The following is a 23,765-nucleotide window of genomic DNA, read 5'->3' as shown; positions in this document are numbered from 1 at the left end:
AAAAATGTTTGGTCATAAAACTCTACAGCACATCAGTGCAAGAGATTCCTTTTGCCATTCTGCACTGGATTTTCTTTTCAACGTCATAACATTTGTGGTGGGGACTGAACACTGCCTGCAAAACCAGTACAGCTTTCTTAACCCCCGATTTTCTTTGCAGTAGAAAGGAGCCTTAGAAAGTCAACCCAGCGGCTTTCCACTGCTGTGATCTTAATTCATGGTGTGTCACAGATGCTGCCCTTCCATTTTCTTTGTGGATTCCCTGGAAACTCCCGAATTCTTGTCTATAAACACATTTTGAGAGCAAGTAAGTCCACATTATGGTAACTCTAACGCTTTCAGCTTCTGGGCTTAAATCCTGCTGGCTGAGCTCTTTGCAATGCAGCAGAAGTCTAACAGCAGGAGAACCCTCACTGTGAAATGACACTTGGGCGCCGAGCCTCAGCAAATCCTTAAGAGTTGTGGTGGACTCACAAGTCGTTTACAACAGGCTGAAATCCCTCTTACCAAACACTTTCTGAAATGGGTAAGAACATATAAACTGATTTCAGCACAGAGTCAGGCACCTGGACCTATTCACCAAGGTAAAGTTCCCTCTTATCTACCTCTTCCCTGAACATCTCAAAGCACTGAGTGGGTCACAGGGGCTCTCCCAAAAGCTGGTGGAAAGAGACAGGGACCTGCAACAGGTCACTCGCATCTCCATGTGCCTCAGGACTGGAAGAGGCAGCCTTGGAGACATCTGTGTCTCTTCTATGAGCTTATACCAGCTGCCTAATTGTTAGAAGTCCCAAGTTTGGGGACACTGATGTCACTGCAGGGACCCTAGAGCTGCCACTCGACGTTAAAGGGAGCTGCTGTGCTGACTTCAAAAGAACCTGAAATGAACCCCAAGAGAGAAACATTTCATGTGAGCGCTCCCAGCCCTTTTCCATATTCAGATCAATCTAATCAATACTAACATCAATCCTGTATCAACCCTAGGGACCCCCAGAGGTCCTTTCTAACCTCAGTTGCTGAAGGATTCCAAGTAACTTTCCTCTTTTACTTGTAAAAGCCTTTTGAGGACAAACACACTGAGGTCATCATCATCAGTAAAGCAGGCAAATGCTTCAACCTTTACGTGGGCTGAGATACGTTGCTGGTGGGGCATATCCTGCTGGGATGGCTAGGAGCTGGAAGAGCTGTGCTTGGCCCTGGCTAGCAGCTGTGCCAGGAGCTGCGGCTGGAACGGTGCCTGCAATGGTCAATACTGGCCCTTCGTCTTGTTTGCTGCTGCACAGTCCTCAAATACCCAGTGTGACTTTGGGAATATAAAACAAAACAAAAATCCAAAGGGACAATTTAAGACAAGGACAGTTAAGTGGTAGATAATGGAAAAATTACCAAACTCTGGAGAGGTAATATATACGGGAAACTGGATGTCCCACCTGTGAAACAAGGCTTGGACACTTAAGGTGACCACTGAACTATTAGAACAATTTGCCTATACAGGGACCATGACTGAACACCCTAACTATTCTGATTTATATAATTAACATATAAGCTATCAAAAGCCCATCAGATTTTAAACACTTTAAAAATATTTTAAAGCTTTCTATGATAGTGTAAACACTCTGGGTGGAACACCCATCTTCTATACCAACCTGCTCTCTCCTACCCCCACAAGTGAGACCAATATGTCCCATTTGCCTCTCCTGTTGAGGAGAGTACACTTGGAAACCCTGCCTTGGGGAAACCCATGTTGCAGGCACATGAATTAAAGGGTTTACGGAGGCAGGTTTCTAAAAGCCTCCCTGTCCCATTCTCCTGGGTTATACCACAACACCGGTGAAACACTATCCAGCATTTGATAATCTTGCAATTAAAAAAACCCAAACAACAAGCTAAGAAAATAAGAAAGCATCCCAATATCTGTCATAGAGCAGTAATTGATTGTGCAATCTATGGATGAAGCTTGGGTAAACGATTTGGGTATTTGACAACTAAGGAAGAGAAAAGCTTGGATGTGAACAGTCCCACTGGCTGAGAACTTTCTCACGCCTGAGCAGGGATGGGAATAAAGCTCAGTACAGCTCACAACTGCAATCACTGCTTCTCTTGCTAAACTTCACTTTCTTTCATTTAGAAAACTAACTAAGAAATTATAGCAAGCAAAAAAAGCAAACAAACAATCCTTGTCTTAGAAAAATCACAACGTCATGATAAAGTGAGATTAGAAATGGTGGAAAAGTTATTGTATTAACGTTGATGAGAGCCCATACGTGTTACACGGCAAGAAAAACAAATTACTCCCTCTCAGATGGAAGAAAATATTTCTTCTCAGTTGGAGAAAGAAAAACACAAAGCAGCTCAACTGCATCCTTGAAATTGTGCAATTTACTTTGCATATTTGGCAGCAAAAGTAGAAGAAGCAGTTTATAATCCACGGTTTTCAAGCAAATGACAGGTTCTTGGTTCTCGAAGGAGTACTTAATTTTGGTATGCTTTTTTTAATTAACATTCTAATAGTACATTAGAATTAAAGGAATACCATCAACTTAAAACTCACATAGCTGATTGAGCGTTTTTAATGACTAGTGTCATTGTAATCCCTAGACTGACTGTAATTGAAGCAGATCAGAGAACCAGCACTTCCCTGGGTAGTCTGGGGTTTACGTGTTTAACTGAAGGATTTTCTGTGCGGCCGATTTCTCTGTGTACCTTTGCTGGGCACTTCCCCGCTTCATGCAGCAACAGGGGATGAGACTTGAAAGGGAGCAGGTAGCAATCCATCCAAAAGCTGTGGATGGGCAAGGACTGCATGCAATAGCTGGGGTTTGGTTTTCTGTAACCATTCCATTATAAATATGGGAACTGCTGTACATTTATTGTTTTAAAATGTTGATTTTAACTGTCGCAGAAACTATGTCTAAAACAACCTAGAAAGCTCCTTTTTCTGCCCCAAGAGTTGGTTCTGTGTTTCCAGATACAGAACAGCTGGTGTGAAACACATCTAGAGAGTCTAAAAAGGACACTACCTGCCTGCAAAAACAGTTCAAAATTGGTGAGAATCTCCGAAAGAAAGTAATTTTTTGGGAAAGGCGTCATACCAGGCATTTCCCTGGCAGCTAACGGAGCAGCAAAGGGAACCAACTGCTGCCTCTGGAAAGGAAGGAAGAAAAAAAACTCAAACCAACAAATAAAAAACCACGAGGGAAGTGAAACTGTGACAATTTTTAGGTCCTAGGGACAGAGTCCTATGACTGGGCACAGTCCTGTGTCACATGAAAGGTGTGGGAAAATGCTGAAGCGTTGGTTACACTTGCATTTCTAGCTTCAAAAATAGCCTGAGAACCAAACCATTACTTCATAGCTGTGGCAGCTCCCAGGCGCAGCGCTGCCAGGAGGGTCTGCCGGATCCCAGCCCGGTGCAGGCAGGATCCTCCCGCACACCTGGCCAGGGCACCCGAACGTTCATTCTGCTCTAGAGAAACAGCCCTGATTACACACAGACTTAAAACCCAAGCCTAAGCGCTTGGCCGGAATTCGATGTGAATTTAAGCTCGCAGTTAAACCTTGAAGACATCCCAGTGAGTAAGGCATTTTCCAATTATCTCATCCTGTGCTGACTTTATAAACTAAATGAAACTGCACACAAATTACACTGACACCAGGAACATTTAACAGGGCTGCCCTTTGCAATGCTATCCAGGTTTATTTTGTTTACAGTTCTGTTTATTGCCCTAATCTCCCCAAATTACCCAGTCTTCACCATGAGACGTAAACAGGCAGAAATTTGGCTGCTGGTTCTGAGGACAAGATTTTTTTTTGAGTTCTGATGGGAATAATAGGAACAAAACAGATATTTTTTTTCAGAATTGGCTGGGCTGCTGGTGCAGAGCGTGCCCTGCCAGAGAACATCCAAAATGCCTCCCAAGGTGTTGCGTGTCTCACTGTCACGGCTCAGCACACTGCATCTTGCTGAGGCTGGCAGCTTCCCTGCCTTGGGGAGACACAGGTTTCTAACTGGTATAAATATTCCTGCATGGCTGAAGTTCAGCTATGTCCCACCTGGATGGAGCCCGCCAGAGCATCATGCATAGCATGGGGAGAAGCAGGACCCCGTGGTGCTCAGCAGCTGTGCTCCTCCTCACACAGCTCTGGCTCCCGGTGGCACTCTGCACGGAGCCAACAGCTCTGCGACAAGCACGGGAGACACAACAGCTTGTACCAAACAAGTGCTGAGCTGGTGTCGGGCCAGGCACACGCTGCAATGAATGGTCAGTCATCTCCAAAGAAAAGACGGAAACCTCCAGAAAATAGAACAAACGTCACAACTACCTGCACAAGCTAGCTGGGCTGCTCAGCCCCTGCACTCATGGCCAGAACAATTAGGTGCAAGAAACCTCTTGAGAAACCCTGGCTTTGTGCTGCTGTGGAGTGGAAGGGAAACGAGTCCCATCCGCCTTGCGAGCAGCGACTGCCCCTGGCACTCCTGTTGGTGCCCCACTCACCCCCACAAGCCCTACAGAGCTGTCACTTGCAGGTGGCCACAATACACTTCTGGGCAATAGCAGCTCCCCTCCCCTGCAGTTCTGCTGGCGGTGACTGGTCCTCAACGCTGGTTTAATGCCATACTATAGGCTCATCAGCCCTACGGAGATTTTACTCTGCCCTGCAGTTACGGTAGCGAGAGCTGTACGACACTTCAGGAGCAAAAGGAGAAAGCCAAGCCCCAAAACACGATGTGCATATGGCCCTGCTCCTGTCTGCCCATGTGCCACCCCAGCCATGGGTGCAGGAGAGATGCTCTCCATACACCAATCAACGTCACACGTTGCAAACCGGGTGTCACTGCAGCAAGTGGGGGGGACCACAGCACTTACACTTTGTCACAGTGCCAGAGTTTGCACTGACACCTGTGCTCACAGTGGACTAAGAGTGGAGGGGGACTTAAAAGATAGCAAGAGCATCCATAAATGCATGCAAACCCCAAGAAAATATTAAAAGAGATGCATTTATCAGTTCCAGCTACCGTGCCATGCAGTGTAGCTACTCAGTGTTACAGTAGGGGCATATCCAATGTCCCCAGGTTGCTTCTACATGAACAAAGTGACAAGGAAAAAGGAAATAGTGAAGAAACTATTGGCTCTGCCCCTGAGGGTACTCTGCTCTCTGAAGGCCCAGGTCCACGTCAGTCCTTGTCCCCTGTTTTTGTCAGCTCAGGGTGTTCTTCAACCCAGCCCAAAACACACTGCTCCCACATTTCTGCTGACACAGCTGTTTGTTGACTGATGTGGTAAACCAACTCAGTGAACTTGTTTATGCTGCATGTAACCCTGCAAAAAGACAAATTATTTGCACTCCGTGTCATCTTTTTAAAATCTTTTTTTTGCATGCATTAGGAAGATAAATGTAGTTTGCCTTCTTTCCGTTGCTTTAGCTGCCTGGTAGCAGTGAGCACCTGCTCATTAAACACCATTTTCCAAAGTTGGTTTCTAAAAGTGATTTTGAAAAATAAGATTCTTTAAAAATGCCGAAAAAGGGAACAGCATTTCCTCTTCAGAAGACCACAGTAATAACTGAACAGGAGACTCCTGCTAGAGAAGAGGTGCACAGACAACACCGATGCTAAATGCAACCTCCTAGGAACTCAAACAACAGACGAATGGCAAATACACGGCAAGGACGGGGCTCTCAGTGGCCTCAGACTGTCCACCCTCGTGACTGGGTCAGTGTGACTTTGCAGGTATTTTTAAACTGCATCTGAAAGCGGCAAGTGCTGATGCTTCCTGTGACAGTTTGTAGCCAGACAGCTCAAGGCTGCCCAGTGCTGAGGTTCTGGCAACCCAGAGGTCAACGTCCCTTGGCTTCCCTCTGTCTATAAGGGAAAAGTGCAAGGAAAGATGTATGTACCAGTATCGTCTGAAAACACAACAACGCAAAAAGAGGTCAGAGCCCCACAAGGACTGAACAGATGAAGGCTGGTGAGCACAGAGACTGTTAGACAGCTCTCCACAGTGCCTTCATCATTTCATCCTTTCAGGCTTTATCCTGCCGCTGCTGCTTACAGAAGCAGGGGCCTGGGTGACGTGAAGAGGAACAAGTGTCCTTCCCAAATGGATGACCTCCACCCCTTGAGGCTGGAGGCTCCTGGAGCTCAGGAGCCGGATTCTGTATTTTTCCTGTCTCTTTGTGGTTGGCGTATAAGAGATGGCTCCACATATTGTGAGTTCCCTTATTCTGTCATCTCCACCTCTGGATCTTGTTTTCCCTAGATATCCAAGCTCTGAACTGAGCACTGTGTGATGTTTAACACGTGGACATTGAAAATGAGGAAGGGTGATGAACAGTGGGTAACTCTTTTTTTCCAGTGATCTCATCACTATGGTTAAGAAGGGGAAGTCAGATTAGCTTTGTGGTCTAATACATAGAAATACCTGTATTCCTTAGAAACAGAGCTTCAAAATTCACGTGCGATAGCACATGTAATTTGCATGTACAGATGCCATGACTTGTTGCTCAAATCAGGTCTCTGCATTCAGAAATTCTTTTCTAATCTGGGTGTCTGTTCATGCGTGTATTCAAACTCCTAGTGCGTGTTTGCACTTGTTACGGTAACTACATGCAGGAATCAGGCACACCTTGTTTGTACATCTTTAACCAGACAGTTGCATATTTGGCATGACTGTGCAGTCCAGAGAGCGTTCATGAATGAATTAAACCACTTGCCAGAATCAAATGCTTGGGGAAAGGACAGGCAAGAAGCAGCTCTGCTTTGTATCACTTAACATTAAAAATACGGAGGATTCACATCATGCAGCCTTGCCTCAGCACATGCTGTTTAGCCTTTTCCCTCAAGGATGCTAAATGGGCTCTAGTCACTCCAGAGCTGCCAGAACACAGTACCTGCAGCACAGGAGTGAAGTGTGAAACTCTCTGCATGCATTGACCTAAAGTGGCCTAATTTACTGTAGTATCACAATTCTTAAAGCTAACCGTTGCTGTAATTACTTCCATGTATCTATCTCATTCCAACAGGCTGCACCTCCTTCTCAGCCGGTAATCCTTGTCAGAGTCACTCACTGAAATTCCAGACCATTTAATTTCAAAACCAATTATATGTAATTAGAGGAATTTCTACAGCCATTCCCTTTATTGGATGCACAGGAATGATCTGTAATTCATCTCCACTGACGGTGCCCCTGAAAAGGCTTTGAAGGACGTTCTAAGAGCAAAAAAAGTTCCATCAAGACAAATTTGCCTCTTTTTTCCCCTTCTTTTATCTAGGGAAAACACCAAATGTGAACACAGGGTCTTCAGTTCAGAGTGCAGGTAAATTTAGAGTTCATTTCCAGCTTCACGTCAGACGAAAGGCTGGGGACGTTTCAGTCACTGCTGGTGAAACTTTCCGTGGCGATGCAGCAAAGATGGGTTAAGAGCCGTCAGCCCAACAGGATGAGCAGTTTGTGTCTCAACTGGCTGGACAGAAACCAGCAGATTTGTTCCTTGCCCCACTATGGCTGGCAGCAAGACTGATGTGATCTCTTTTATCTTAAGAACTCAGAGCCGTGCAGCTCGCTTTCCTAAGCACCACGGCTCACACCGAGCTCATCTGCATCCCCCAAACCTCGGTGCCTCCAGGCTTTCCCCACAGTCCTGGTTCAGAGACCTACTGGAATTCAAACCCCATGAATTCAGCCAAATATTTTGGATTATCAAAAGTGTCCAGGAAAGTTTTATGATCCAGTGAGAGCTGACTTAAATCCACTCTCCTAAGGCTTGCTGCCTTGCAAAATCTTGCCCTTGTTTCAGAGGAAGGTGGCCTCTTTCCAAAAGAGAGGCTTGATCTGGGTCAGAGCCAGGGATGGAGCTGGGATGCGTTGCTGCCACGATGGTGGTTACCAGCTTCTTGCCTGCAGAAAAGTGGTTTGCACTGGAAAGGGAAAAAGCAGCATGGCTGGCAAAGAGCAAGAGCAGGGCCTTAGGCAGCAGGTTTCTGGCATAGCCTATCTGCGAGACCTCTGGGTAACTGCATATTGGCCTAGTGTGGGTACAGCAGCACTTCGAGCCTTCTCCAGGCTCATAAAGAAGTGCAGGCACTTGCATTACTTGGGGGTAAATGTCTGTGGATTATTTAATTCAAATGATCAAATACACCTCACATAGTATTTTACATCATTCCCCATGTGAATCCTCTTGCTCTACAATTTGGCAATCACTGGCAGGCAACTTCTGGGAAACACATTTTAAACTTTGGGGCTAAACCCAAGGTAATCTGTATTAGCTCTGAAATTAGAGCTTGCCTGTCCAGCAGGCCAGATATTTTTTTCACACTGGTTTTACACTAGCACAGCAGTGACCTGTACCATGAAGCCATCTGTACTTTCATCTGGAAAAGTGTAAGTCCGATATTTGTATATACAGGCAATTTGATTTTTCTGTGTAAAATGGAGTACTACTGTCACATGCCTCAGCTTTCATGCAGATTTTTTCTGAATGTTTTGCAGTCCTCTTTCCTATTTTGATAAAAGAAAATTACTTTCAAAAGTAAAGGCTTATAATTTCTGGTGATCTAAACAGATGTGACTTGACAAAGGGGTCCATTGTAGGGCCATGTTAGTGCTTTATTTTTTAACGATGAAGGCTTTGGTTGTTTGTTATGGTGAGAAATAGTTTCCCCTCCAGATAGCCCCTTGAGAAATTCATGAGAGAAAATCCAGACTGTGAAAAGTATGGCTTGTGAGGAATTTGAAACAACATGACAGGGGAAGCAAATCATCGTGAAAATCCTATTACAGAAAGCCTGGGCTCATGACCACCTCCAGTCCTGAGTTCATCCTCCCCACCTCCAGGTGAGCTGTTGTCTGCATGATGGCCATCCACAGGAACCAGAAACATCACTCAGCCTTTCTATCCTGCTGTCCAGAGACCCACAAAGCCAGGCTCTTGCTGTGCCTGCTGCTGCACCGACACCGAAGAGGATGGTCTCCAGCCAGAGACAAAACAGCGCGTGAAGGAGACCACGGGCCAAGGTAAGGAGGGAAGAACTGGCACCACCACCAACTGCTGTTGCGCAATTCCAGCTAATCAGACACAGATACAGATGCAAAGCACCCGTGAAGGCTTTAGAGAAGTTTACATTTTAGCTGGGTTTTGCAGCTGGATGGTGATGGCTTCGCATGCAAAGCTGATTTCTCCAGGGTGCAGCTCCAGAGGAGGGTAACCAGTGTAGTGCCTCTGAAACCCTCCAGCTTCTGATCCACTTTCAGGGTTCATTTCCCTTCCTCCCAGGCTTCTTTCCATGCGCATGTTAAAGTGTTCTGCTATACTGTAATTGAAGTATAGTTCAGTGAGTTTCAGTTCTCATTTAAGACTTAATTTTTTAAGATAGCAGAATAGCTTGTGCTCATGTCAGAACAGTTTGAAGGCCTCCAGCATAAAAAATAATCTGTCGTAAATCTACAAATACCAGCTTTTCAGAGAGGAGATGTGAGATGCCAAGAGATTTCACACGCACAAAAAAAAATTGAGAGACTGGGCTTCAAGTTCAATTTGCATTTTTTCTATGGTTACCTCATGTTGGACCCAGCAATCTTGTCCAAATCACCTCGAGATTTTTTTCTAACGCTCCCCCCAAAATATGGTCTCAGCATCCCCCGGCAGAGCACACATCTCCTTGCTGAGTGCAGGTTATTACAACGGCGGGGTCTCCAGCACACCACGCTCGAAGCTCTGGCTTTTGCATGGTTCTTTTCAAGACCTGACCTGCAGCTGTGGCTGGGTCTAGCTACCAGTCTGCACCAGTAGAGGTGATCTCGACACACGGCGAGGAAGAGGACTGCGAGCACAATGAATCCACAAAACTGCCAGCGTGCAGGAAATTGGCCAATTATCCAGCACTGACTTTTAGCAGAAACCATACAAAGGGATCTTTATGGATGAGAAAATCACAGGAAAGGAGGAAGAGAGGCAAAGATTGGGGGAAATGAATGGCATGGTGAACAATGATCAAGTATTTATGGCCATCCTTTAAAAGGTTTATCTTATTCCAGCTTATAACTAGTGACTGAATATCAGGATTGTTTAGGAGAGCTTTTGAGAATAAGCAAAAATTTTAAAAAAGTTGGTGGATAAACAATGCTTCTAAATCACAGCAAGAAATACTGTCAGCAGCTTTGCTTAATGTAAGGACTCGCATCCTTCCCAGCTGTGTTTCTCTTAGACACCGTGGCAGCCATGGGAAGGGCCAAGGGCAGCAGCGTGCTCACCTCCTGGCATAAGCTTGTCCTCCTCCCTGACAGTCCCGTAGGACCACTGACAAGCTCTTCATGGGATCTTCAGCGTCCGTCAAGCCTTAGCACACAGATTTAAACTGGAGCAAGATATGTCAAAATAGTAAGAAAGGGATGGAGAGGAGGTTAGGTCTCTGCAGCTGGCAGATACCCCGGCCCTATGCAGATAGGCCCTAATTATGCTGCTGCTTGGCTAAAAGAAGTTATCAGAAAATATCCATTGAAAAATTCCTTTTTCTATCTGATATTGTAAACACAAGTTCAGCACAGGAGACTCCATGGGATAAGATGGTTTTGATGACTTCCAGCCGTGTATACACTCTGCAGACTTGCTTTCCAAACAGCCGATTATCACCATGCAGGCAGCTCATTTATTTGCTGAGAGTTCTCATTTAAAAAAAAAAAAAAACTAATCAGAGAAGATTTATTTTCTTCTGATAACGCACAGGAGGGCAATGCTAAGGTTCTGGCTTCTGCCAGTTGTCAAGCTCCTTGCCTAGCGGTTAACGTCAAGCTAACACCACGACAGGGCTCTAACACATCACTTCTGCAGCCGGAGTGTCCTGGAAGTCTCTCCAGAAATGAGGGCTTGGCCACCGACGTTCCCACAGGCCACGAGACGAATCACTTCGCCTTGGATCCTTTGGGAGTAAAAGGGGGGTTTTCTAGCCCAGTAGTCAAAAGCATGCAAAGGTGGGTGTCCGCAAACGTCAAGAATTGTCTGAGTCTTTAACCAAACGCAGCATCATGGCTGCCCAGAGTATCTGGAGCTGCTGTAGGACACAGGGTTTTGGGACAGCAGGATAGGGCTCCTACATCCAACCTAAAGCCCTCTTCCTGATGCTGGAGCAGATGACACTCGCATCTGGGGGGGAAGCGGTACCAGGACCCCGCGGCGGCGGCTCAGCCCACTCTTGGTTGGGAAGGAGCAGCGAGGGGGGCAGAGCTCCCCCGCACGGGGCCCGGGATTCACGAAGAGCCGAGATCATCATTGGCAGATGTACCTTCCCCAGGGCTCCAAAATCTCTGTCAGCAAACAGAAAGCAACTGGAAGGGAAAAAAAAAAAAGACTAAAAGAAAGTCTGTATTTGAAATATGCTTTGTTTTCTTTTAAAAAATCCAGGATCTCATCCAGTTTGAAAGAGGAGGCGAGCACTGAAACAAGCTCTTTGTTTTTTGCATTAGTTCAAGAAGAAAACACTTTTTTTTTTTATATATTCCTCCGAGGTTTAAATACTGCCTCCAGCCTCCACTTTTGGCATGCAGACGGGTCACAGGTACTGATCTCAGAGCTGCAGCAAACCAGCAAAATAACCCCTGGCCCAGCAGCCCCTCTCTTTAACCCTTCCCAGCCTGTATGGAGGGCATCCCTGCCCGCCAACACCTCCCGTGGCGCTCAGGTCCCCCGTCCGGCATTTGGCCCTGGTGTGGTGGTACCTCACCTGGGTGGCACCTCCCTCTGCCTGACACAGGGCCAGGAGCCCCTCTGCCCCCCTGGGAATTGTGGCCCTTGGAGCTCCGTGGGGAAACACGCAGAGATAAAGGTCTCACAGGGAGGTCAGGGTGAATGGGGGGGCTTTGTGGGAAAATGGTACCATGTTACCACCCCCCCCATGGAGTCCGGCCGCGGCTTTGAGCCTGAAGTGCTTTGTGGCATGGGGACAGGGTCCTGGGCTGTCCGCATCCCTCGGGGCAGAAAATGGCAGCACCGAGGGCCAGGGCAGCCTCCAGTGATGGTTAGGGGGGACGATGGCTCACATCTTCATCTCCTTCCACTGCCACCCCCAAGGCAGACCTGGCTACCACCCAGCCTGTGCTGGGGAGCCATTTCCAGGCCAGAGCTCCTCTGTCAGCACCCTCAGTGCCCCTGGCAGCTCTCCCCTTGTGTCTGCAGCAATCTGAAAACCTTTTGAGGAGCCCCTCAAAACTCAGAGAGCCACCAAAGAGGAGCCAGGAGCTCTGCTCAGCCCCGGCAGGGTCTGAAGCCCCTTGAGCGAAGCGCTGCCCTTTGCCAGCCTTGGCCTCCAGTGCTCCCCAAAAACACCCCGGTGGTGAATTCCTGCCTGCAGCTCACCCGGGGCCGGGTGCCCTCTGCCCAGAGCCAAAAGATACTGTTTTATAACGGCCTGCTCATCCAACCTGCCATCATGCAAACAGTGTGGCAGGCTGCATCTGGCACCAGTGGAGGGGTAATTACGGTAATTGCTGAAGGCATAAACTCACTCCCCATTTTCTCTTGGCTGCACTGACCATGCAGGTTGAAGCGTGGAAGAGTGAGTGCCAAGCGTTATGGTGTGAAGCCATTTTCCATTTACAGCTCTTGTTTTTCATGGCTTATAAGTTACCACTCCCCGCCTCCATTCCTTTGGGTTGAGATTTGTCATGCTTGTTCTTAACCCAGTGGAGAATTTCTTTAGGAGAGTTCAATAGTATAAGTAGCAGCAATTATTCATCTGGCTTTCGTCACGGAAGATAACAGATATTCACAGAAAGTTGCCGTCTCTGCGAGGGAGGCAGCAGAAGAGAGGACTTCTGCCCCATGCCCTGGCAGAAGCACAACCCAGCACACCACAAGGTTTTCCAGGAGAAAATTCAGCAGCAATTCTCATACCCAGACACCGACACCCACTCAAATGCAAGCGTTTCACGCCATCCCATAAGACTGGTTTCCAGATAGCTGAGCATGAAAATGTGATGGTCATCAGCTAATCAAGACATTTTCCAGATGCCTCCTGGGTGCAAGCGTAAATTCTAAACCCACTTATAAAACCAACATGACCCGAACCTTTGGACTTGGCATGGAGAGTCCTGAGCGAGACACTGATTCCTGTACTTGCACAAGGAAATGCCATTTACAAATGGTGACGGCTCTGCTCGCCACGTTGAGAGCTGACTCCCCATCGCTTACAGAGCCTGCATGCAAGCTCCGATTTGGTGGAAGAAGAAATAAAAGAACTGATTTTTTAATTAAAGAAAAAAAATGCAAGGGACTTCAACGCAAGCAACCGAGTTAGTGAGACATTATGATCCAAATATCAAATGAGCCAATGCCAAATGTGCCAAGGGCAGAGTCCCACCCTGTCCTGTCTGCATCCCATGTCTGTAACGTGCCGTGTGTCCTACTTTACAGACTGCCATAAAGTGAGGCAGAAAGGGGCTTCATGAGCTTCTATGGAAAATACAGCTTTGAACATCCTAATTTTATTTAGTTTAAATCATAACCATAGTGTTTCTATTAATGCTATTTATTATAATTTATTTTTATTTAAACACGTACACAGAAGTAAAATAAAATAACGTTGCGTTAGGCTGTTTTAAAAACAAAAAACACAGACCAGATAAGAAAGATAGAAGACATCTTTCATGTGGAGAGATGGCTGTGGGTCACTAGAAAATACATAAAAACCAGCAATTTGCCTCTACACCAAGAAACAATAAAAAGGCATTTACACACTCAGACAGGAGTTGTGAAAGCAGAGCAGGATTAATTCCACGGGAAGGAACGATTCCTCGCTCATCCACTTGAGCACAAAAGGGAAACATAAAAACCCACAACCCTGTCTTGTTTCTGTAGGAAAAACCAAGTCTTTTCTGTGCTTTGCAACAGGATGTTGCTTTTTCACGTCCATTAATTTATTTACCAAACACTGAATCTCCCCATAGATTTTAAGGTTAATAACACAATTTTGCTTGGATAAGTCCTCATTCTGTTATCACACACCGAAATGACATTAAATCCTGGGCTAACAACCCCAAGGGCTGGAGGATGCACCATGCTGGTACCTGAGTTCTAGTGATTAATCACATTATTTCTCCATGTGTCACTCCCCAGCAGCCGGCCAGTTCCAAACTCTTCCCACCCTTGAGATAAAACAGCTGATCTGACATGAAGCAGAAAAGAAAAAGAAATGCTAATAGCAATAGCTTAAACCTTGCAAGGACTGCCCTCTCTGGTGACTCAGAAAAGGAAACACAACCTGGGTTTCCAGCAGCAGAACCACAGCACTGTAAATAAAGTCAGGGAAAGCAAAGAATGAGAAATGGGCAAACTGGGGAAAGGAAGCCAAAGTGACTCAACGATACACCCAACTAGCATCGTCTGGACAGATAGAGTCGATCCAGAGAGACTCCAGCACAGACTGGAGCTTCATGCTGAAGGCAGATCAGCAACAGTGATGGCCATATCGCAGAGCCAAATGTTCCAACGTTAAACCAATTTCAGTTAGAGGTCACGAACAAGAAATACAGTCACAGTCCCGTTTGAGACATACTGCTCACACAGCCTGGAGCTGGTCTTCACCGAAGAACTTCTCCTGTGACCTTCACGCTACAGGTCCTCCCAGAGAGGTAAGGTGAGAGGGGGAGAAGAGCAGGACCAGCCCAGCAGATATGGGGCTGTTACCCGTCTTTGGAGAGCTGGAGCTCTGTTTCCAGTTTCTGCTGCCGGGCTGTTGTGACTCAGTGACAGTCTGAGCTTTCATCAGAAAAGGAAACATTCCTGACTTTCCATGTTGCAGACAAATGGAAGATTCTTTAGTACTTAAAGAAAAAACCAAAGTCGCTTTCCTGCCTTATTATTAGTTTTTTTAAATTCACATCATTTTTTACGTTACCTCACTATTTTTCACTGTTTAGTGTTAACCACACTAAACCTTTCAGCCAGCCCTTCAGACATAATTCTCGTGACCAGAGCAGAAAGAAGTGCACTGTGTGTTAGAGGAAACAAAAGGACCGGTTAAAGATTTGCAGCCACTCTAGATAAAAGAAAAGGGATATTTTAATTAGAGTGGCCCTTCTACAGATCATGTCCAAACCACATCAAATACATACAAATACTGACTGCAGGAAATTAAAGTTGGAGACTTAGAAATACGAATAAATCAAGGAATTCTCACGCTTAACTTTGTCCTCTGACCCCCAAGGTCTCCTTTCCTGATCCACTTTCCTAACACAAACAGAAAGTGAGTCGATCTGCCAAAACAGGCCGTGTTCTCACCTCCACATGCCCACACAGCCCAAAAGCAATGAGTTCTCTCTCCACATCACTGCCCGTTTGGACGCGCATTACTGTAATTATTTCTCCAGTCACAATGGGCCGAGTCAGTGCTACTCAAAAGGCTCTGGCTTACATGTAGGCTCGCCTCCTCTTGCTGGGGTTTTTGGGCAATGATGCCTCTCCCATTCCCGCGGGACATCCTAAGCTTTTCACAGCCCCCTGCGATGCAGCTGCAGGGCACTGTCCTTGGCATCCCCCCTGGAAGATGCTCTGCTGAGCCGCGCTGGAACAAGAGCAGTGCTTCCTCCTTGGGGGATCCGTGCAAAATATCCAGAGATAAAACTCAGTGCAGAATTAGGAGACCTCAGCAAATGGGAACAAAATGAGTAGTTCTGGATTGTGTATATCACTCATCTAATGCCACTGAGATTAGAAAAGTAGCACTTCAGTTGTGCTGCGACAGTAACAGAAGCAGGGATATGGCATTTCCACGTTGAAGAGGCAAAGGGTAAAGATGGGAAGACGGGGAGGACGTCAAGTGAATGCACTGCAGAATCAAGCAGCTTGGGGTAATAACTGCGTGTTTCATAAGCTAGATACCAAAACCCAGCCTTCTTATCTTTGCTGCACAAAAAAAGAGAGGTGCTAGTCTAGCTGATGATCATAGACTGGCTTCAACACAATAGAGCAGGCACTGCTTGCTCTTCCAAGGGTGAGATAAACTGTCAAGTGAATTGGAGATTAACTATCCAGATGTAAATGAATTCATTGCTATGCAACTGATAGGGCTCAGGCCTGGTTTAGTGCAGGATGGAGTCAGGTTTGGAGAGCTCTCTCAATGGCCAAAGAATTTATAACCTGTATTCATGGCACTCCCTGTAAAGGGCCGCCTAACAATGCAGGAGCTTGCAAGCATTGTTCCTTTTGAAGGGCTTCACCACTCCGCCCCCACTCCTCTGCCCCCAGTTTACTCCCCTCCTCCCCGGATCCCCCAACAGACCCACTCCGCACCCTTCCCTCCTCCTGATCACACAGGAAAAAGCTGGGGGGAGGTGACCTCCATAGCAGAATTTGCTATTCATGTTCCGTTCCCCCTCACAAATCCTTAACTTCTTGTCTTTTTTTAATCTTTTTTCTCTTGAGAAAGAAAAGATCAAAGGGCTTGGGGCTGATGCTTTCTGAACTAGGCACTTTTTGCCATGGGAAAACAGCGACGGGGAAGGGCTACACAAAGATGCTTGTGACTGGGGGTGGGGGAGAGATGATGAGACAGGACTTTCTTCCATGGAAAAGCTTTCTGAATGCCTCTACCAAGCAGCCCTGCAAGCAAGATGCAGCCATCCAGCATCCATCCCAGCCTGCCAGGTCCGACTGGGATACTGCAGCAGCAGCAACGAGAGCATGTTGTGTTTCAGGGTCACACACGAACGGTGGTAATGCCTTCCAACGCCGAGGAGGGAAATCCGGAGTCCAGGTGTGCACTGCACTGCATGGCCCACAGCCACCACCAGCAGGTCCCTCCTGCGGCTACTGGAGCACGTGAACTGTGCAGACCTTGTCTGTAGCCCACTCGTTTCTTCCTCAGGAATACATTTTTCAAGAGAAGAAGAAACAGACACACTCACACGACTGCTCCAAGCTCAGAGGACAAAAAAGACCCACCAAAGCGAGCGCATGTGGGGCTGTCCCACATGCCCCAGCCTCACCATGTGCGCACAGCAGTGCGTCACCTTCACATCTGCATCTGCACCCTGACCTTGAGCTGCCAAGCTTGTGCAGGGCTAAACACAGAGGCTGCTTTTCAAAGTTCTATTTAAAACATTCCCTAGTTCCAAAAAGACAAAAGATTATGCTCTGTATTTCCAAGCGATCCATTGCTGTATGGAGAAGAGTTAAAAGTTTCTATAATCACAAAGAAGAAAGGAGAGGGATGCAAAATACTTCCATCTCCCAAACTGGCGATGATGAGAGTTTATCTCAAGCAGGATTTTGAGGTCCCCATGTATCTTCCCAGGGCAATGTGGATTTTTCCTTCATTCAGTAATCCCGTTTTGTCACTGGCTGTCTTCTGCCAAGGTAGATGAGTCACATAGCAGAAGCTACACACAAGTTAGAGATTTGTAACAAAGTATTGATATCAAATATTTCAGGGGAAAAAAATGCTCTTGGCCCAAAGGTTTGTGTAAGTTTCCAGCTGGAGATGGAACTTCAAAGCAGAGGCTCAAATCTCTAACGAGGGAACAAGCCTGCTGAGAAACCTTTAATCATTGTCGCTTGGACAAGCAACACACAAACAATCTCCCTTTCAGAGGTCTCCTGCTCCTGGGAAGTAGCTGTTTTGCACTTTTATGTTTTGGAAAAATGTTACCTAGGCTTGAAGGACTGATCTAAATTAAGCTTCTTACTTTAAACCTGGACTCAAGGCTTGCTGCCACAGAAAGGGAAATCTGCAAAGACTATTCAGTTGTCCAGGTTCGGTCCTTTTCTAATAGGAATGCCTCATTTCTCTTCCCATTCATCTTTCCTGAGGACCATGACCCCTCCAGGGCTCTTCAGAGGGAGGCTGGGTCACCAGCATCTAGTTCTCTGACACTTCTGCTCTGGTCCCTGCTTTGCATTTTGGTTGAGCAAGAGCTTTCAGGGACTTTACAGTCTCATGGACTGCTGTCCTCTTCCAGAAGGTCTTGGCACTGTCATGTTCTGCAACAAATAAACCACCATTCCGATCTCACCAGTAAATGACCTTTCCAGAGCCTTCAGGCTCACCTGCATTGAGCAGCTCAGGCACAACTGCCTCACTGTTCCTTCTGCTCTGGGATGCACAGGACACGGCGGGATCTGAGGCTTGCTTCACGCGTTTCATGTTAAAATATTTTAGGAACAGCCTTACTTGTATTGCATTGACAAAAGCTTGTTTCTTGGCCAGTTTACACTCAAACTCATGTCAGGTGTACATTCCTATGTGCTAATGACCACATGTCCCGATCCTACCTTCTCATACAGCAACTTCTGATTTAACTCACAAATGTCGCATGAAAATCCGCTAAATGTGTCGCAGTGTAAATCCTGTGAGGGCTTCACTAACACACACCACAAACAAACTGCAGCACCCACAGTGCTGTAACAAATTATAGGTCTTAGAGGAACACTGAAAATTCACACGACTTTTCTGCCTTCGAAGCTGGTTTCCTGACACAGACTTTAAGAATGTGTTTCCTCTGTAGGCTCAACAAATGCCTGAATCATGCTGGTGAGCCAAGGAGAACAGCTGCCTCTCTTCAGATTTGAACTACTTTCACCACCACCCCCAAAAACCAAGCACAGGAGCGTTCTCATTATTAAAGAGGATAAGTGTTCGTGCTGAAAGAAAAATGTAAATTGCTCTAAGAGAGATGCCAAATTAGCACAAGTGACCCACAACCAGAAATGCAAAAATTCTCTAGCGTAGATTTAAAGGCAGTTGAATGTCTCAGCAAATTAGCTCTAGGCTGCCATAATGACAAGCCTCCTCTTGCACTCATGCTACAATTGCTATAAAACAGTTGTCATTCCAAAGCGTTTCTGATTAATTTTGCTCTACTGCTGGGGAAGAAAATACAAAATGTCACCATCATAAAACTGCCAGATGTGCTTGCTCGCTTAAATCATACAGACCCTTCAGGTGACAAATGTCTCCCTTGCTCTTCCAGCTTTGCCAGTGCAAACGAGGCACTTCTGTTGAGTTCTGAGTTTCTTTTGAGCTAGAGTAACAATCCTGCTCAACTCAGATGAGGTTCTGTAAAATGAATTATTGTCCAAGAGAGGTAAGAGACACAGGGTGCATGTGACAAATCTAGCAGCAAAGCTTCTGCTCTGGGATCAAAGGCAGTGCAGGCACATGACATGAAGCACTAACACAACAAAAAATTAGGGAGCCAGTTCATACTCCTACTAAAAAAAAGAAAAAATTTCAAAAATTCAAACTGACTTGTCTTGGCTGGCTTTCAGCTGGAAGGGTACTACCCTTCCTGACAGATCAGTCACCCTCTGTCCCCTTCCAGCTGGCACTGGGATAAGTGATCCTGCCCTTCACACCAATGCAGCCGTACAGCCAGCCCAACCATACGACCTGCAGCAGGAACACTGGCAACAAATCGCTCCTCTTTAAGGGTCACCCAAACAAGATTTGCAGTCAGGCATTCTAGGAAGAAAATGTCATTTTTATACAGGTCTGTATGTCATCATAAGGATCTACACAAGTGGCAAGCCCTCCTGGTTTTCCTTTCCCTGGTCAGTAAGGACTTCCTGGTTTTTTCCCAGTATGTCCACGCATACTTCGAAAAAACCCAGCAGCTCAAAAGTGCTTTTGATGGAATCCTATAGACCCAAAGTATTTGATTAGCAATTTATCACAAGTACTAAAAGCACACTGCAAGCACATTAAGAAACACCATGCCTACAAGATACAGCAAGGCTGTAGTAACATGCACAGAGTAGAAACACAGGATGCACAGAGAGAGAAACCCCCTTGGTGGCACTGACTGCAACTAAGGCTTTTTGGGAACATTGTTGGATGTCTCCATAAGCTGAAAAACTACAGTGTTACCATTATTAAAATGCTCCCTATAAGGAGAAAAGCAGGGCCAGTGCTCCAAGGAGACATGCATGGAGCCTTGTTCCCTTTCTAAAAATGAATGCTGATGAATATGTGACCTTTTTATGACTCCTTCCCTACTAACAAACTGCCTTCAGAGAAAGAACGTGAATATACGTTTGAAGCACACACTAGCAGAAACTGAATTGTGAAGATGTAAACTGCAGAGTCTGCACCAGAAACCTACATTTATTAGTTGTTTCCACCCAGACAGGGGACAGAAATAAATCAATAGATGAATTCAACCTTTCAAACACCCAAAGTGTCCAACGAGCACCCTGAGTGAACTCTAATGAAGACATAGATAAAGATTTGTTGATTGCGGCTGAATTCTTCTCAGCAGCCCAGAGGAGAGGGATACACAAATCCCCCTAAATTTGGTGGGAGCTGGGTTCCTCATGTCCACAGCCACCAACAAAACATGACGCCTGGAGTTCCTCAGCAAGCAATCTTAAACCCAACACAATAAACAGGCGTAACAAAGCCGCTAGCTGTCTTCAGATAATTTCTCCACATATTTATAAGAGGTTTGTACGTTCCTCGTTAGCAGGGGAAAAGCCCTAAAAGACATGAAGCAGGTCCATGCAATGCCTGGGTGACCCTGCATGGTGTGGGACATGCCCTCTTCAACAGCAGCTCTCCACTTGAGACCAGCTTGCTCCCACCAAGAGCCCGGAGGTGACACTGCCAGTGTGCCACCCGTCACAACGTCACCTGAAACGCCCGTTTGAAACATGGCAGCTCAGCAGGACTTCCCACCCGCACGCCATAGCGATTCCAAGCGCGGGCAGGAGGATTCCTCACACTGCACCCCTCTGCAGGAGCTGAGAGCATGAGCGATGGAGACTGGACAAGATGCAGAGCTGCTCCCTGACACGCAGCAGCCCCGGCTCCCAACAGCGTGGGCACCTCCAGGCCAGCAAAGGCAACACTGGCCACCCCACCGCAGCTCACGTGTGTTGCCATCAGGCCCGCGGGCAGGACCTCATGGCACCAGGAGGCAAGACCCAATTTGGCTTCCCCAGTGCCCTGAGCTATGCAGTGTGGTGAACAACGTTTCCTCCGGCTTCTCCTCCTCATTCCTGTCTCATCTTTACTTTCTCCCTACCCGTTGGGTGATGCTCTATAGCAGCACCTGTCACTGCAGCACCCGAGCACACCACATGAAGACAGAAAGCCCCCAAAGGCCTGATATTCTTCCCGACTTTGTCATTTTGCTTTTACATTTCAATTAGTTTCATGACAACAGGCTGTGAATCCACGAAGATCACCGTAGCAGGCAGAGAGCAAGGAAGAAAGCTGTTGTTACAAGCATAAACTTTTCTCTAATGGCAGCTTGGAAAAGTACTGAATCATGTTTCTTGTCCAAATGTGCTCTGCTCTGCAGTCGTCCATTAAGCGGTGAGTAAATAGTTTCCCATAGAAGCCCAAGGGCCTGTGAAAGAGCCCAACAGAATCTTATTCCCTCTGACTTCCAAAACCCATTAACTTCTCCGTCTTTATAACTGCCCCAACCGGTAGGGATTTTGGGGAATACACTTCTGCACAGAGAAGCAGGAGCTCCGAGGCTGGAGGTGGCCAGGGCTGCAGCCAGGGAAGCCACTGGCAGGGTCCCCTTTGCCCTGCTGCTGGCACTGCGGTGTGGGACCCCCACCCAGTGGGTGCCCTGGCTTGGCCCACCGGCAGGTAAGCGCAGCCAAAAAGCGGCAGCTTTCTGCAGCTACAGGGAGTTTCCTGGAAAAGCGGCGTGGCAAGCCCGGTCCTGGATGGCGCCTTGCTGCAGGACTCCCTCCCATTGGCTGTAATTCCTCCATCTCAACCACAAGTTCAGAAAATAACGTAATGAAAACAGTCTTTTTTCTTCTCTTCCTTTTTTTTTTCTTTTCTTTTTTTTTTTTCCATTGCTCATTTTATTTTACTGAGCTACTGCACACAGAGACGAATCTTTATTTTGGCTCATGTCCTCTTGCAATATCATTACCCGCGCGCAAAGGAAAAGCCCTCTGGAGATTTCCAATCCAAACAGGCCCTTGTTTTATCTACAACTATTTGAGTACATGACCTCAGATAACCCCGTGGCCAACTGTGTGCCAAATTCAAACTGCAGCCATGGGAACTTTAAATACAGAGAAGATTTTCCAGCTTCCCTCTGAAGAGAAGACATCGAGTTTCTTGCTCTCTTTGGGTCTGATGGAGCCGGGATGCTGGGCTGTGCCCATGGGAGCGTGTCCACGGAGCTGCGATGCCACCGCCGTGCCATCATGTTCACCTCCGCCGCGGGAGGCTGTTTGGTTTAGGCAGCAGCACAACTGACCTCCGCTACGTACAGTCACTGTCCCCTGTGCTTCTCAGGGTACTGCTTGGGCTTCAGATTACTGCAAAGACAAACAGCTGCACTTGGGCCAACAGACTCATATGTAAGACTGTGTTTGGATTACTCTGGACAGGGGAGGTTTTTCATCTTCATTAGCCTGCTGCTCACAGCCATATCTGCAGTTTCTCACTGGGTCAGAGCCTCCTGCTCTCTACTGCTGTTTATGAATCTAAATAAATCAATTAATCTGGTATTTTGAATGAAATTTGGGAGACTTCGGCAGCTGGTGTTTCACAGACATTCAGTGCACGTGGGTACCTAACTCTGCAAGTCCTTGGAAAACACCAGCCCAGAGTATTTAGGCACAGGCATCAGTGGTAAGTATTTTTCACAGCAGTGACCACTTGCTTTTTCTCCCCAGATCAATACTTCTTCATGTTACCATAAATGCATTAATACAAAAAAGAAGAATGAATCCTAGAGCTGAATGCAAGCACAGAGGAAAAAAAAAACCACTACCCAAGCTCTAGGAACAGCACAGGAATTCGGTCTTGACAGTGTCTGTATCAGTTTCCAACACTGTCACACTGAACACATGCCCACATTATTTCATGTCGGGAACCAAGCTCAGTGAGAAGGGCACAGCCCAGCGACCCCTCGAGAGCTGCTCTGTTTCTCCTCACTGGGATTTTCATGTCTGTGCAATGGGGCACTCGCCCCCGCGGAGCTGGGCTGAGGACACCGGTGCGTTTCGCAAGCAGCTCTCCCAGCTGCACACCAGGCTTCCCGGGACTCAGTGCAGAAACACTGGGTTTAAAATAGAGCATTTAAGCGAAGGCAGCTTCAACACGGGGACAGAAAGCACGACTCAGATGCTAGGCACTGCTTTTGCATCTCAAGCAGCCCCGTTGCCTCGGCCGGGGCCCCTGGGCACCACAGCTCCTGGAGCAAGACTGCGTTCAGCACCAGCTGCCGGGCAGGCTGGTCACACGAACCTGGGGCACTTCTCGGCTGTAGGCAGCCATACATTCGTATGCATTATCTAGAGACCTCTGCATTTCAAGGCTGCTGTTATTTTGATCTTTACAACCCTTGGAAAAAATGAGTTCAATTAAGTCTCATCATTATGAATTTACATAAGGTCACTTCAAGGCTTCGTGTATTTCCTCTGGTTCTGATCTCAGTGCTCTTGGTGTTTCCTCTCTTCATTTATAACCTCGTTGCTGTAGGGCATTCCAAGTAAATCATCCACCACCAGTTTCCTCTCTTCAGCAACATGCATCAAGCTTTTCATTCAGGCTAAATGAAGCTTCAACTACTCTGTACAACAGTAGCCCAGTTAAAGGCACAGCATCACTTTGAGAGGTGGCAGTTTTCCCCTCAATAAAAATATGAAATTATTTTAATAGATAAGAGAATGTATTGATTTTGTTTCTTTTAGCAGGAGGAAAGATTTAGTTGCATTTCTTAGCACAAGCGCAAGCAATGAACCAATTCTTACATATTCTGTGGGAAATTCATTTGCTGATCACCGAGAAGAACCCT

General features: G+C 46.7%; 1 protein-coding gene across 12 annotated transcripts in view; it reads right to left on the bottom strand.

Annotated features, from left to right (window-relative positions):
* The window catches only part of EXD3 (exonuclease 3'-5' domain containing 3), a 290,762-nt gene that overhangs the window by 94,550 nt on the left and 172,447 nt on the right, over nt 1-23,765 (bottom strand). Inside the window, exon 21 of one of the 12 annotated variants that reach the window (XM_055805428.1) lies at nt 2,267-11,324. The exons of the other annotated variants lie outside the window; for them this stretch is intronic. Coding sequence (XP_055661403.1) covers nt 11,307-11,324 — 18 coding nt within the window. The 3' untranslated portion in view covers nt 2,267-11,306. Of the gene's footprint in view, nt 1-2,266; nt 11,325-23,765 lie in introns of those variants that run through there. 12 annotated transcript variants of the gene reach the window in all.

Source organism: Falco peregrinus, chromosome 1 (genome assembly GCF_023634155.1).
Source record: "Falco peregrinus isolate bFalPer1 chromosome 1, bFalPer1.pri, whole genome shotgun sequence".
Classification (NCBI taxonomy): domain Eukaryota; kingdom Metazoa; phylum Chordata; class Aves; order Falconiformes; family Falconidae; genus Falco; species Falco peregrinus.
Note: the sequence above shows the minus strand (reverse complement) of the source record. Positions and strands in the feature narration are given on the sequence as shown.